General features: G+C 36.8%; 1 protein-coding gene across 1 annotated transcript in view; it reads right to left on the reverse strand.

Annotated features, from left to right (window-relative positions):
* The window catches only part of LOC306881672 (partitioning defective 3 homolog), an 89,495-nt gene that overhangs the window by 13,064 nt on the left and 59,864 nt on the right, over positions 1 to 16,567 (reverse strand). Inside the window, 2 exon segments of the mRNA XM_079435870.1 lie at positions 12,314 to 12,544; positions 14,328 to 14,435. Coding sequence (XP_079291996.1) covers positions 12,314 to 12,544; positions 14,328 to 14,435 — 339 coding nt within the window.

Raw genomic sequence — 16,567 nt, forward strand, 5'->3', positions numbered from 1 at the left:
ACTTCACCTTTGAAGATAGAAGAATGTTTACGTGTGTGTTTCTGATCTGTGAACACTTGCAGGAATCACTCACTTTATGTCCAATTAGTAAATAAATCAAAAACAGGTTCAGGATGAGTTTGCTTCTTCGTGTGTTTTTTAAAACCACAGACAGCAAAAAAATTGAATATACAGACTCTAGACAGTTGGAAACGATCAAAGAAACACAATAAACACAAACACCACAACAAATAGTGTATGAAGACAAACTATTTTTATAAACCCACAGAGGCCATTTTGTTCATCCACACATAGACCTACAAACACTAATGGGCAAAAGTTTGGAATAATTCAGATTTTTTTTTAAATAAGTCACTTATGCTCACCAAGGCTGCATTCGTTTAATAATATAAAAATAACAGTAAAAATGTGAAATATTTTAACAATAAAAAAAAAAAGTTTTCAATTTTAATATATTTTAAATATTATTAAAATATATTTTAAATGGTCTTCCATGTCACATGATTTTTCATAAATCATTCTAATATGATTTGCATGCTAATTATGTACAAAGGCATACTGCCATAGTATGCTTCTGTAAGTGTAATATTCTTTGATCCACGCTGTTTTGCACGTGTTAAACCCCAAAGTGACCAAGAAAGCAGCACACCTTTCCTCAAAAAAGCTGCACAATTTGAGGTAGCACAAATGTCAAGGACGCCTTAAAATTTAATACTTACTATGAGCAATAATGATGCAAGTGGTAGTAAAATGTGAAGGGGTGGACTGCTTCTAAAAAAAACCCAGACTGGAAAATGTAATTACATTTGAAAGAATTCAATGATTATAACCGAAAATTCCCTCCAGTGTGAATTACTCATATATTAGTATACTTATAAGTCCTCTGGGGGACAACATGAGCTTTAGGAGCAAGAGAGGTGACAATTCTGCCAATACGTCCATCAACGCTTCTTCCTGATGTATCTGAGAGGGAGCAGAGAAAATACAGCTGCCCTTCTCTCACCCTGACTGGACTTAAGTCAGCAGGAAACCCCCAGATCATGCAACTATCAAGTATACAATGCTCAATGGACACACACACACACACATACCTGAATATACAAACAGACAGGAATTCTAAATAGCTTGAAATATCTGGGTTTTGGCTTTGTTTTCCTATTTCCTTCTAAAGGCCTTATACATTTTGTGTATTTGTATTGCTTTGACCGCTTTTGTAGATCCCACCTCCTCGCACGGCACAATTGGTAGATTATGTACAATGCCTGCACACTATTGGTCAACTACTATTTAATGATATTTCCATGCGTTAATCCAAATCAGTATCACAATAGCTTAAAAGTGAGTTTGTGAGCTAGTAGTTTAAAAGAACATTCACACTAACAGCAATTTAAAAGTAGATTTGGAAGCTAAATTAACTAAATTAAGCACTTTAAATTAAGGGTTGCCTATAGCTTACTTTTTTACACATTTATAAATAGAAATTCATAATTTCTACAAATACATTTTATTTAAATAACAAATTACATATAAAGTGTATTGGCAGAACCTAGTGAAAAAAAAAAAATGTTTCTTAACCATTAAAAAGTAATAACTCCCTTTTTTTTTTTTAAAACATCAATATGGTCACCCTAAAACACATAGAAAGTCCGACATACAAATTGACAGGGTACCATGGTAATATTATTGGATTTTACAATGCTATTTACAAGTTACATGAAATGTTCACGATTTTCATAAGATTCCGACATGCTTCTAGGAATACCATATAATACCATATGTAAATATGCAAATATCCTGGTTCACACTGGCATCATACAGTAGTTTATATGTGGTTGCCATGGTTACAGGAATAATGTGAGTGAAGGGTGTGTGGTTTCCATGGTTGCAGTCAGGCATAGGTGAGCAGATTTGTGTGGTGTGGTTGCCAGGGTGCACTGCGGGCGAAGAGCTTTCATTAATGTGACCAAAAGATAAGGCTAATGGACTGGCGGTTTACGGGCAAGGAGAGCGCGTTTGTGTGTGTGTACTGCTGCATACTGACTCCTAATAGTATTAATCCCGTGCATTTAAGGGAGTCAGTACTTATTGATTTCTCATTACTTCTGCTAACACAATCATGTGTGTGTGTCAGATCGATAGCAGCAGAGTGATTCCCCATTCCGATCATTAGACCGCTTTGCCGATCAGTGTCTTAACATTGGAAGGGGGGTTTATATACAGAAACATTAATATATCTACGACACAGGCGTGTAAACTAAGCATGTCAACATGAGGCCATGGCTCAACACTAAAGAAAGGCAAAGTGAATGCAGTATTAAAAAAACGTATAAGGTAAAAAAGAAAGCGTTGTTCTAAACATCTATGATTTCTTTAGGCACTGGTTGACTTCAATAGAGTTTGGAGCTTGTATATTTCTAAGCTAATGGCACAGTAGTCTAAAAGAGCATTCATACTGAAAGCAATTTGAATTTGGATATGGAATTTACCAAAATTCAATTAAAATAAAATTCAAAGTCGAAATGAAATGGAAGTGGAAACAGAACTTATCTTATATGTATTGACATAAATCTGAGTGTAACAGATTCTCCCAAAAAAAAAAAAAAAAAGGTTCTATGTAGTTTTTGTTGACTAATTTGTGCAATGTTTATGTTTCACTGAAAAACAGAGGTAAATAAATGCAATCTTGCAGGGATAGGTTTAAATGGACTAATAGATCGGAGAAGAGAAAGAAGTCTGTTGTTTCCCTGGAAAATCAATTTAGTTTCAAAATTATAAGGTAAAAAAAAATTACACAGATGAACCGTTTGCAATAAAACCAACAACATGGATTTTTTAAATAAATAGGGTGAGATTTTATTTAATGTTGACTTTAACTGCATTCTGGTAAAAGGGTAATAAAGTTCTTTCCACAATGATCTATAAATCTGCAAGGACAATAAAACGTGCAACTTTAAAGTTTTTCTTGACAAAAGTACATTTTTCTTGGTAATTACTTCTTATTTCATATTTTATTTTATCAAACATTTGATGTTAAAGTTAAGTTAAATTGAAATAAAGTGTAGTTCATGTTTACTAAATTAATTCCAATTCAGGATTTGGATTGAAATTTTAAAAGCATTCTCAATTCACTTCCGAATGGGACATTAAATTCCTGACACATTAAGTCATGGTACTAATGTGATTGATGCAGGTTTGAGTCCAACCTGCAACATGTACACTGATCCTGTCCTATCTTTCTCCAATAACCATTCTCTAGTTTCAAATAAAGAGATAAAAAAAAGTCAACAAACCCACTCCTATTGCATCCTGGGAATGTCTTTTACTTTACCTGCATGCAACACTGCCTTAAATTTGAGGCAAAATCAGGCATCTTAGAAAGTTGCATAATGTCTAAGTAGGCAGCTTGCTAGGGTTTGGAACAGGGCTAATGTCTTCACAGGAGAGATTGAGTAGGTGTGAGTGTGTGTGAGAGAGATCTGTTGCTATGAATGCTCTAATTGGCTCTCTGTAACTCCAGCAGTCGGCCTGTTAGCAACACCTTGCACACTTCACTGTACCTTTCCACGTGTCAGTCAGGTCATGTGCTGCGAAGAGACCTACAGAAAACACCCTGTTAACTGTCACACACACAGGCTGAGGAAACTCCTACCAAGTGCTTGACAAAATCAGCTCATATTTATATTCAAGTCATGATTATGAGTTACAGCGTTCAAATATAAACTCCTAATGACTCATTCATCTGAGTGACACGTTCTACAGCAGCCATTAACAAGAGACAGTGAGATAATATTTCTAAGCTAATGTTTAATAAACGCACAAGCACATGCAGAGCTCACAGCGTGACTGAGCGCGAGCGCCGACAACAGAACCAATTAAATCTGAACATGTAGTCGTGCGCGCAGGGGGACAGTTTTAATGTCACACTGGAGTCACTTTTTTTTTTTTTTTTTTTCACACTGGAGTCACTTCTCTCTGAAATATGAAGTCGCCCATCACCAGTAAAAATGTCTGCAGCTGAATGTGGTTTAACAAAAACCTCTGACTGCTATAAAAAAAAAGGTTACTGAACTGTATTTTGTACTGAAATAAGAAATAAGCTTGTCTTTACCTACACACCGTGTTAACTGAACCAGTCCATGTGATTTCTGTGATCATCAAAATGGACATAATAGCTAGAGTGAGCTGCCTGCATTGCGACAAAGTCGGTGAAAAAAAATACTAATTTAATTTAACACCAAAAGCAGTGACAAAAAGCTAAATTCAATTAGAAAAGACTATTTTATAGAATATTTGTGTGTCATACATTTATATGCTTATAAGGTTAATGCTTTTAGCTTAGCAACATGCGAACATGAAACGCAATTGTGAGACACGTGAGGAATGCTATTTCTAGGATTTCTAATGGCGCTTTTCCACTGCGTGGTACGGCTCAACTCAGCACGGCACGGCTCGTTTTACGTTTCCACTGCAGTTTAGTACCTCTTTAGAGTGGGCGGGAGGATTATTCACGTCGTAATAGTTGCGCCACCTCTACTGCTGTGACTCCTGAAAAACGTTTTCATTCCACGTCGCTCCATCACGCTCCGCTCCTTGGCTATCAGCGAGAGGAACGTCTGTACTTCCTCAACAGACGGCCATTTTTTGGTTGTTAAAAAAAAAAGAAAAGTGCGCTCATTCAAAATAGTTGCGTTCGATCCTTCGCTAGCTGTGCGGATTTAAATCTAGCTGGTCTGTTTTGTCTCGTATCGCAAGTTCAGTGATGCATGCAGTGACGATTTTCTCCAGCCAATCAGTGATCAGCAAAGTTTACACGTCACGTTTTGGTAACGGTACGGTTCACTTGCAGTGTTGCCAACTTAGACATTTTGTTGCTAAATTTTGCAACTTTGCACAACACCCTTGCAACCTTTTCTTCCAAAAGCACCAAGCAACAAATTTAGCAATTTTTTAAATTTATTTGGCAACTTTTAGCAACTTTTGATAAGTGACTCAAATGATAAAAAAGGCACACATTTTCCATCTAAATTAGACATGAGGAAACCAAAGATGCCTAGCAGTACACACATCACATGAATGCTATTTAGCTGCTATTTGCAATTGTTCAATTTAATAATAATGAATAATTGCTCATTTATGATACACCTTGTTAGTAGCTTGTATCTGTGATTGTTGATCAGTTAGTACACTGCAAGAAAAATATCTAGAAAAATTAAATAGGTGCTAGTAATTTTCCAGGACATTATCCCATTATCCTTTATTCATTATCCATTGTAGCCCTGTAACCCAAAAACACAAAACACAATGCGTAATTTAATATGCAGGTAAACAAAAAAGAAGAAAAATCAATACCGAAAATTCCTTCACATTAACATAGTAGATTGTGCCCTATTTTTGCCCTATAGCATACTACCAAACTGCTAATACACTGCTTAAAACGATAATTGTTCAGAATGTGTAGTTTTACTAGTTTACTAGCTAACAAAAAAAAAAATATTAATTGTAAAAGTGTTCAATAATCCAATGTTGTATAATATTACGTTATATTACTTAAATCTAAATTAACAAAATTAATTTTTTATTGAGACTTGATGTAGTGATACAATTTTGCATCATAATTACATAATGATGTCATCCTGCAATGACATCACAACGCCATTTAGCAACTTTTAGCAAATAATCAACCAACCTAGCAACTCGAAAACACTGTTCACTTGGAACCTCAACCGAGGTGGTACTGAAAAAGTACAAGGTACCAGGTACTGTACCCAGTGGAAACCCCCCCAAAAGTGAACCGTACCGTGCTGTACCATGCAGTGGAAAAGCACCATAATATAACTCTACGAAACAAATAAATAAATAAAACTTAAAATAAATAAATCTACTTTTTTCCATTCAAAATGTTGCTTTGGCAACTAACTGAAATTAGTTTTTGACGTACTAAAATTACTAAAACAGAAATAAAAAGAAATTGAATCTAAATAGAAACATTTATCACAACTATAATAGCACATAAATAACAATGCTTAGAAGGCAGCTGCCTGTATAAGCCAGTGGTTCTCAAACCTGTCCTGGGGACCCCCAACCATAGCATATTTTGTATGTCTCCCTCATTTAACACACCTGATTAAACTCATCAGCTCATTAGTAGAGTCTGCAACACTTGTAATGGGTGTGGCCTATGAGAGAGACATACAAAATGTGTGGTGGACAGGTTTGAGAACCACTGGTATAGACAACCGGCATCAAGGCAGCTCACTAGGTTTTAGTTTCTACAAATTCTTCAACACGTTTAAACCTGGTATGTTTTGCAAAAGATATAAGATCTACTCCGCAAACGGTCGCACCTGACACCCTAGAATAAGAAAGAGGAGAACAAACCACACACAAACTTGATTCTTAATTATAGAATGCTAAATGCACAGAGAAAGCAGCCTACATATAGGGAAACTATATCCTGAAAGAAACCGAGGAAAAAAGACAGGGAGAGGAGAGGCGCGTTCCCGACAGAAGAACAATGTTCTGTCAGAAAAGTAGGTCATCTTGTTGAGGGGTCAGAGAAAGGGCATCCACTCAATTCAGCGGAACTCTTCGATTCACTCTCTCTCTCTCACACACACAGCTAACGAACCATCTTTCACATGCAGCAAATACACAGGTGAATTCACTCATAGATAAACACGAACAGCTAGTGTCTAGCTGTGTATCGAGAGTATTGCACACTATAAAGGAAAAACTCCAAACACTGTCAGAGCTGTGGCACAGTGATACAGGTTTGAGTCCAACCTGCTACCAATCCTATTCTACCTTTCTCCACTAATCATTCTCTAGTATCTAATAAAAAGATTAAAGTCAACAAACCCACCCCTTTTCCAGAAACACTGCAAAGCATCTCTCTTAGGCCATGTTTGCACCTGGTATTAACCATTAGAAAACACTCATCAGATGATGTCAGATTAAAATTATATTTATGAGAAATAATTCAGAGATGATAACTGAGAAGCAAAAAATAGTATGTTGCTACCAGGTGTAAACAGGGACACATATCTCCTTTAGCAATTTTTTTCTAATAAAAGCTACAGAGACAGTCCCAGAAGCAATTAGGGGCATAGTGGTGATCGAGGAGGTCTGGGATCTCGGTAACGTTGGTTTTTGGGTCACCCTGACTCAGTTCTGAACTTTCGACCTCCATTTGACGTCACGTCTCCAGCGAGTAAAAGGTAAGCATACGAAGCCGAGAAGATCTGAAACCATATGTCACATTACACAAAATACATAAGCTGATATCTCAGTGGAATATTTAGCTTTTAACAGATGGTTATTATTCGCTAATGTCTGTATAACGCTATACTCTGATTGTCGTCTGCATGTGTGGCTTCATAATTAATAATCAGAAGTAGCGACAGATTAAATCCATTAGAGAATATTGCAAATACTGGATTTAGTTACTGTTTAAGTTCACAGAGCGAAAGAGAAAGATTCTGTTTGTGTCAATTATCACTGTTAATCTACACAATATTTTCATTAATAACAGACACACAAGCACACAGAGTTTTGCATAAGAGAGGATTGTTTCTTTTGTGCTCCACAGAAGAATACGGGTAATAAATGATGACAGAATATTCATTTTTGGCTGAAGCATTCCTTTAAATGAGCATTCATTGACCAGCCAGAACAAGAAAGAAAGAGAGGGAGAGAGAGAGAATTACTGAGGAAACATATCCTAGTAATTGTCTCAGAGATAAATCAAAATAAAAAGGTAGCTCTAGATTGTGTTGAATGTCTTTTGATCCATTCCTGAATCATTAGAGCATCTAACTTGGCCCAAATGAGAGATGGTTCAACCACCAGCGTTGTGGGGCTTCATTAACGTCACCCCACTGCTGTTCATTTATAAACATTAGACCACGATCAGACACAAACTCTCAGTGGCTGAATCCACAGACCACCAGCTACTACAAACACACCGACCCCTCAGCGGATCTTTCCAAAACAAACCATGTGTGCAGTGTGTGGATGAGCCGCAGGGTCTGGAATATCAGCTGTGTTATGATAATGGGTAAAATAACTTCCAATATAAACCCGAAAGACGTATATAACATCAAAAAAAATATATTTTTTTGGCTCCTTTGACCTAAGATTTTGATGTAACGTAACATTCACAACACAAGCTCCACCCAGAGACAAGTATTCAAACTTAGGCATGTTTCATGGTAGAGTTTCAGTCTATTTTTGCCTCAGAAACACACATGATAAAACAATCTAGCTAATTAATACTATACAGGATTTAAGTACTGTATAGTCAATCCTCATGTTGTGTTCATGTTTATTTCCCGAAGATGTTCGTTAGTAAACTTCATACAGGCTATACATTGTTTTTTGATAGTTTCTGCACTTTTTTGGGATTTGCTTTTACAACAGACAAAAGTTCATGGACAAAAATGTCAATACAGAAAACCGCTTATAATTTTCTTGTTATGCTATATTATTACCAAATAATAATATTCAGTATTTATCAACTTGTTTTCTTTCAATTGACCCTTTGCAGAGAGTTTGATTGATAGGTGATCTGACCGATCACAATGCTGAATCTGCCATTTTTGTCTGACAAACCAACCAGGCCAGTAGATTAAAGTTGGTAGACCTGAACTTGAAAAATGGTGTGTATTGATGTGTTCCCTTTGAAACACTATACCTTCTGATGTTCATTCATGTTTATTTCACGCTATAACTAGAATAGAGGAAGAGATGATCAGTTCACATGCTACTTGAACTGAGGAGCTACAGCAATGTCACGACCACAAAACGGTATTTATTGTTTGAATTTCTTAAAAAAGACTAAATCTGAAAGCTGAGACTTTGTTTCACACCTAAAGTAACCTGCTCTGTCTTGTCTGTGTGCACATTGTCAGTTTTCTCTTTGCACAATGTATTTTTCACTGCGTAAGAACATGATGTGTGGCGTGAGAGGCATGGTTTGTTGGACATAGCAACAGTAACGAAGGGGAGCGGGTCTTTGCAAAGGGTCAATTAGCACAGGTTTTGTATTTCTTTTTGGAACAGATTGATCGTAGGCCTCAATGATCTGAGCTTGTGCTGAACATTGCCAAAATGATCCACAAATAATGCTTTTTTCATTGAGAAAACGGTCAACAACATGAGCATATTAACACCACATTTTACATAACACCTTTAAACATTCAGAAACTTGGCTTATCTTAATTATAGGAATATGTTTACTCAAAAATGAAATTCTGTCATCATTTATTCCCTCAGTCTGTGCTCACTGGACTTCAAAGTTATTCGGTTTACAACGTTCTTCAAAATACCATCTTTTATGTTCCACAGCGGAAGAAACTCAAATTTGGAATGACATGAGAGTGAGTAAATGATGGCAAAATTATCATTTTTGTGTGGACTACACTGAACTAGGCCAACACATGGAGGACAGCCAATTAAAAGTCAAACAAAAGCAAAAAGTCTTAAAGTCTTCCCAACACAAACAAAGAAAGTTCAGAGGGGAAACGACGATGATCCTGTTAAACTTTATTGGAAGAAATCATAACATTACCACTCAACATGAGATAAAACTAAATGCATATCAAAAGTGTGCAATATGCCGTTTGTAACTGAAATCAATCCATTTTCAAAACCACAGAGGTGGCCTTTTTCCTTACAGTGGCACATCTAAATTCTGCTACCACTCATTGCTCTCCTCTTTACTCATTTATTTCTTTTAATTAGCAGTGGTGTCACACTCTCTTTATCCATCTGTAAGCTGCGAGTTTGTTTCTGATGCTTTGGTTTTTCTTAATCCACACTTTTTTTCCACGCTGCGTGCCAGGGAATGCTGATAATGAGCTTAAACTTGTGTGTGTATGCATGTGTGTGTGAGTTCTCAGCATGAATGCTGTGGGATTAGTCAGATGTTTACCCTCTGTGTGTGTTTGGCTGTTTTAATTGGCCTCTGCAACGTTCATTCTTTAAAATTCCCTACAGGGCTCATAGTCAACTCAGCAAGAGTGCACACACACACACACACACACACACACACATACACCGACACAACTAAAGTTCGTCAGGAGGAATGTTGATTACACAGGGGCTCCTTCGCTGCGGTGCGAGACCAGAGACACGGGCAGTGGCCCCATGGTCATCAGCTCAGATATGAACAGGAAGGGCTCAGATATCTTTGCTCATAACAAAAGAGAAAAAAAATATATGCAGAAGTGGGTTGCGTGTGTGTGCATGTTGTCGCTGTCTCACTCAAATCTAAGAAGTCAATTTAATAAAACCTGAGAATCAAATCCCAGAGGAGTGGTTATGAGTGGAAATGAATAAGAGAGATTGAGTTTAATTCATTTAATCTGCCCGTCTCGATCTCACTCACTCACACACACACACACACCTCTTTTTTTCTCTGATCTATTACATTTCTCTGATCCTTCCATTAACAATGAAATCCTCTGAGCAATTAAAAAAAAAAAAAAAAACATATCAACAGATCACAAGAACACAGATTAAACAGATTACAGCCACAAAGATCACAAACACACACGTTCTAACAAAGCCACATCAAACCTGGTGGGTGGACAGAGACCCCGCAGAGAGAGAGATTTATAATTGAACTGACAACCTCAGACATCAGCCACATATATATACACACACACACGCACGCACATACATAGACATACATACACACACTTATTTATGCATGTAATAAAAGTAAATAAGTAAATAAACATCAGACATTAGTGCAAAAACTTCATACACATACATTCAAATTACACACATATATATAGAGAGAGATATAGAAACCTTCACTATGCACAAACATCTCTCCCAAGACTCCTTACTTCACATCTTAGTATCATCATTACACCTCAGCTGAACTTGAACTGGGTTTGTGTGTGTATAAGCCTATTATCAAGTTTCAAAAAGAAGTTCTGCTGACTGAACAGATATATTTCTCATTTACTTAAACGTTCTGCACTGAGGGACTTAAAGCATACTGCAGCTGACATCCAGAATGCTACAACACTCTGATTTCTAGGTCAGATACAGTGTGTGTGTGTGTGAGTGTGTGTGTATAAGTGTGTGCCCGGCTAAAGCTGTGACATTGTAAAAATTATTCTATTATTGTTAGGTTTCAACTATAACCTCTTTCACAACTGATATTGGGAATTGTTCTGAGTGTTCAGAGACTAACCGATGCCTCTAGATTGCTCATGTTCTGGACCCAACTGTGCATTTCAAGTGTTTACACAATACAAGTTTAAGCAAGAAAAAGGACTTGGTCGGTCCACTTTAGTTTAGGGCCAAATGAAAATGTGAAAAAAACCCTCTTAAAATGACCTTACGGGAACCCTTGCTAGTAGAAAAGTTTTAGAAATGTGTCAAAAACTGTTTTAATTCAAATCTAAAAATGCTACATTTGTGGGAAGCATACTTGTGTGAAACATTGTGCTCTATTCAACAACCTAACTTTAAGTGCCACACTAAACTGTGAGAACATTCTCTTTAATTAGAGAATTGATTGATTAAACAATTATTAAAAGATTAATATTAAAGGAAATGGTAAAGACACTGTTCACATTTGTCACAGTTGAAGAGTATTTGCTCCTTAAAAGTAAAGATGTTATTTTCCTACCATTAAAAAGACACTAAAGAAGGCTTCAAGTTGATGTCAATGTCATCATCATGGCATAAAATAAGAGCAGTCTCAATATCTTCTCATATCAGGCATCGGAAAGGGGCTTTTCCGACGTCCACAGCTGTTTTAGCTACATGGTCTCAACTAATTTGATCTGACATTGGCTGAAACGCAGAAAACAGGAAGCTATAAGATCACTATATATGCTATTCGGTTTGTTTAACGCATCACACACACAATCTTACATAATGTTGCCTTCTGAAGCCCATAAAAACACACCCAACCCACACATTGTGCCCTCTTTAAGATCCACTTCCCATGTAGATTTGTGAGGATAATTCCCACAGTTCCACTCTCTGCATCTCACTGGATTGACACCCATTTCCTGTTCCCTGAGGGTCCTTACAGGAAGTGGCCTTCCTGTCTCTCTCTGCCTGTATTTGTTTTAGTCTCAAGAAAACATGCAACTCTGACACAACCCAAACAAAACATTCTCACAAATCAGGTTTTATGAAAGCCCTTGAGAATGCTTTCAACACCTTGCACACTCAAGGAGAGCGTTTAAAACACCATCATAACTTCAGAATCGCAGGTTAACTCATTGATAGCTCAGTAAGTGGAAGGGCTATGATATTTAAAAGTGATTGTTGTTACAGTAAATACCTGTCTGTTGTAGATGGGTGTCCGTTGCGGGCGTTCTGTTTGTGTGTGTACGGTGAGTCTGGAGGCGTGTGGATCCGGTGGTATCCGCCATGTTCCAGTGAGCCGATGCCGGCATATGGGGGCTCCTCAGGAGGAAGTGAGGTCAGGGTGGACCGGCTGAAGTCCTGGATCTCCGCATAATCTCGCTCTTTGGCCTGACGCTGACGAATCTCTCGCGTTTTAGCCTGGATCCTACAAAGACAGGCATTAAAAAAGGAATGACAAATTACGCACAGATTAAAAAGAAAAAGCAGAAAAAAAAACAACAACAAAAAAACAAGTAACAATGGACAGATCAGGATGAACATAACACTACAAATGAAGAAATGTCTTGATCTGGCAAGGAAAACATGATTTATTCCAGTATAATTTAATGAAATTCAATTTAGTTCAATTTGGTGCTAACCTAAACACCCGCTTGTAGTGAACATACACCCGGAGCAGCGGGCAGCCAATGCTGCGGCGCCCGGGGAGCAGTTGGGGGTTCAGTGCCTTGCTCAAGGGTCTCACCTCAGTCGTGGTGTTGAGGGTGGAGAGAGAGTTGTTTATTCACTCCCCGACCTACAATCACTACCGGACCTGAGACTCGAACCCACGACCTTCAGGTTACAAGTCCAACTCTCTATCCGTTAGGCCACAACTGCCCTTTTTTTTTTTTAAGGGGAAAATATATATACAATATACAATATAAATATACTTAAATATATTAATTATTTAATATACATAAGAATATTTATATATGTTAATATTACATTATTTTATTAGCACTTCTAGCATCTTAATTTTTTACATTTTTCTGTCACTGTCACTGTATATACAACATTTTCATATATACGCATATACACTATATGGACAAAAATATTGGGACACCCCCTTCTAATGAACAGATCTGACTAGTTTAGTAATTTCTATGTTAAAGCATATAATGATATTCTAGGGAACTGTGTGCTTCTAATTTTATAGCAACAGTTTGGTGTTTGGTGATGAGTTTTTGGCTCAAAGTCTTGAACACTGGAGGTGTTCAGCTGGGATTAAGACTTGGTTTCTGCAGACCAATCAAGTTCTTCCACACTGACTAAATCAATCACTTCTTTTAGAACCTTGCCTTATACACATTGCCATGTTAGAATAGAAAAGGGTCATGTCAAAACTGTTGCTATAAAATTAGAAGCAAACAATTCCCTAGAATATCATTATATGCTTTAACATTAAGATTTGTACTCGTGGAAATTAATAAAATAGTCAAACCTGTTCAATAGAAGGGGGCGTCTCAATACTTTTGTCCATATAGCTTATGTATATTAAATAAATGACAGGAAAGGAGTGTGCGCGCATGTATATATATTATATATTAGATGCATATATAAGACAACAGAAACTTTATAAAAACACAAAGAAAAATATTTTGAAAAATGTCTTTTTTATGCTGTTCTAGACCCCACTGACAGCAATTGTATAGACAAAAACAATCGTTTTTTGTGTTCCACAGAAGCAAGTCATGCAGATTATATACATAAAGGACCTAAAACATACTGAAACACCTTTCTAACCCCCATCAAAAGCAAGATGATAAATGAGTGTGTACAAGAGAGAGATTAAGAAAAAGATTGAAAGAGTGGGGATTTCTCAGCAGGGTCTCAAAGGACAGAAGGGAAAACGGGAGGGGGTTCACATGGCATTATTAATAAAACAACATGAACATACACACACCTGCAGGTGAACATTCACATGATGAACTTAAAAGGACTAAAACAGCTAAAGCATTATTATCCAAACACACACAAAATATAAAAGCATCATAATGCTTTAACAAAACAAAATGATGGCACAAAAAACAGGACTGTAACAATCACTGAGGAAGAAGGTTAGAGGAAGTGGGTACGGCTGGCAGGTAAAGTGTCAGGAAATGCCTCTGATTAGAGACCGATGATAGTTAAGATTAGCTCTTACTCTCTGTGTGTGTGTGTGTGTGTACCTCTCTTGTTCTTGTTTCATTCTGCGCGCCTCTTCCTCCGATACATGAGTTTCCTCTGCCTTCCACTTCGGACCATCCAGACGCTCGTCCTTGCGGTATTTCCCAAACCTTAAACACACAAAAACGCATGTCACAAGTCGATGGTATGTGACAATTCAGCATTCTTCTCAATTAACTGTTCAAAAGCCCAATAAGAGTTTATTTCAATTATAAAAAATATAAAATATTTTTTGGAAGTTGCATTCAAAAGCTTATTGATTCAAAATACTAGTCACGTGTCCCTTCAATTGTAATGGACATTATGCTTCTGAAAAAAGCTTAAACCTGTCTGCTCTAATTAAACCACCGTTAAAGCTCTTAATCCATCTATTCTAATTCATTTAACAAACTAATCACTGTTTTGCAACTCTGCAAAGCAGAGAGCGCAAAAGTCTTCTCTTCTCTGCAAATCTTTGTTTTATCAAGCATATCGATTCATTAATATTCCGCTGACATGTGCGAGGACTGAAGTGTGTGCGAGGAAGCTGAAAGGAGTTTCAATACCTTTGTATGCCTATGAGTTCTGATATTCGGCGGAGCTCATTAATATGTAGAGCGCTCATTAATATGTAGCAGGTATCTTTGGCTCAGTGAGGCAGGTGACAGCCATTAAAACACTCCACTGCCCCAGAAGCAGTCTGAAATATTCGACGTTTTCAAAAATGATTTATCCATTGCTGACAGATTCAAAAAGCTTCAAATGAGCCGCGTTCTTGCTTTCTCTCCCCTCCAGTCTTCTGGTATCTCTCTCCACTAAACTTCATGGTAACTCAAACTTTTCCTTCATTTCTTGGATGTGATTGTCCATTCTGCCAAGAGCTCAGGAACATACTGTCACTCCACAGAGCACACAAATGCACAGTCTATCAATATTAATGTTTTGATTTCAATCCCATTATTTTTTAATATTAGTACAGGATGTCTGAATACTAGTGAGGTGCACTGCTGTCTACTGTCTACATACTGCACTATTTCAAAAGTTTGGAATCGGTAAGGTTTTTAAAAATATATATTTTATTTAATAAAATGCAATTAAATGAAATGAAGTGATATTTTTGAATACTAAATAAAGGGATGCAAACTCATCATGGGTGAAAAAGGTGACAAAGACACGCAACAACAACAACAAAAAAAGTTTAAAAAAAAAAAAATACTTATACATTATTTTAAAGCCTTTATTATTTTTTTTTATAATATTCTACAATTGTGCTGTAAAATTCACTTTAAAGATTCACTTTTAATTCATGGAGATGACATGAAACAATGTGCCAAAAATCCTGGAGGAAAACAAAGACTTTTAAGATGACAATTACATAAATGTACCATTATATCCAGTAGATGGCAGCAGAGGATCACTCATCAGCTCAGTTGCCATTTCCACTCCCTAGTTTTGACTTTTGGATTTATTATAAAATGACTATTATAACAAATTTTAGTACTGTGCTTAAGTAGTACAGCAAGTACAATTAAATAACAATGCATTCAATATTTATAAATATTTTAGATTTAATTTAAAATCTTAATTTTTTAAACATTGCCTTAAAAAGGACACGTCAAAAACAGTGTTTTAAGTTATTTTGAACTATCCTTAATATATTCAGCCAACACAGACTTGTTACTGCTGTAGCTATGTTACTCTGCATCACTTAATGCACAGGCCTATTTTTGACATCGGTTTGTCAGATAGTTCGTTTAGTCCGTTGCTACAGTTATCACTGCAATGACTGGCGCAACAATTTAGTGGATTCACACGCATAATTTTCACTCTTGAAACTGTACACGTGGATGTTCAGTCCTATATGTTCAGAAATCAAGCAAAGGGCTCCTCTTCTAGCGCAACTGACTGAGCTTTATCACGCGCAAACTCAATGATATAATCAATGACTAACTACACAATCAATCTCTTATTTACACTGTGTGTATGCTTTTCTCTCTCTCCCGTTCTAATAAGTAGATCTGCGAGCGTGTAGAGCAAAAATGAGCTCAGAGCGGATTCTGACTAACCTACAGAAAACACCTCTGACTGGCTATTGCTTTCAACAGAGATGCCTGTGACTGGCTACAATATTCAACACTACAAAAGCATGTTGTAAATAAATGTGTGGTTCTGTAATTCGAAACCAAAGCACGCACACAAAAACACACAGGAGCGTTTACAATCGGTTGACTATAAGCGGGTAGAGAATTGAAATTGGTACTGT

The sequence above is a fragment of the Barbus barbus genome (genome assembly GCF_936440315.1).
Source record: "Barbus barbus genome assembly, chromosome: 15".
Classification (NCBI taxonomy): Eukaryota; Metazoa; Chordata; class Actinopteri; order Cypriniformes; family Cyprinidae; genus Barbus; species Barbus barbus.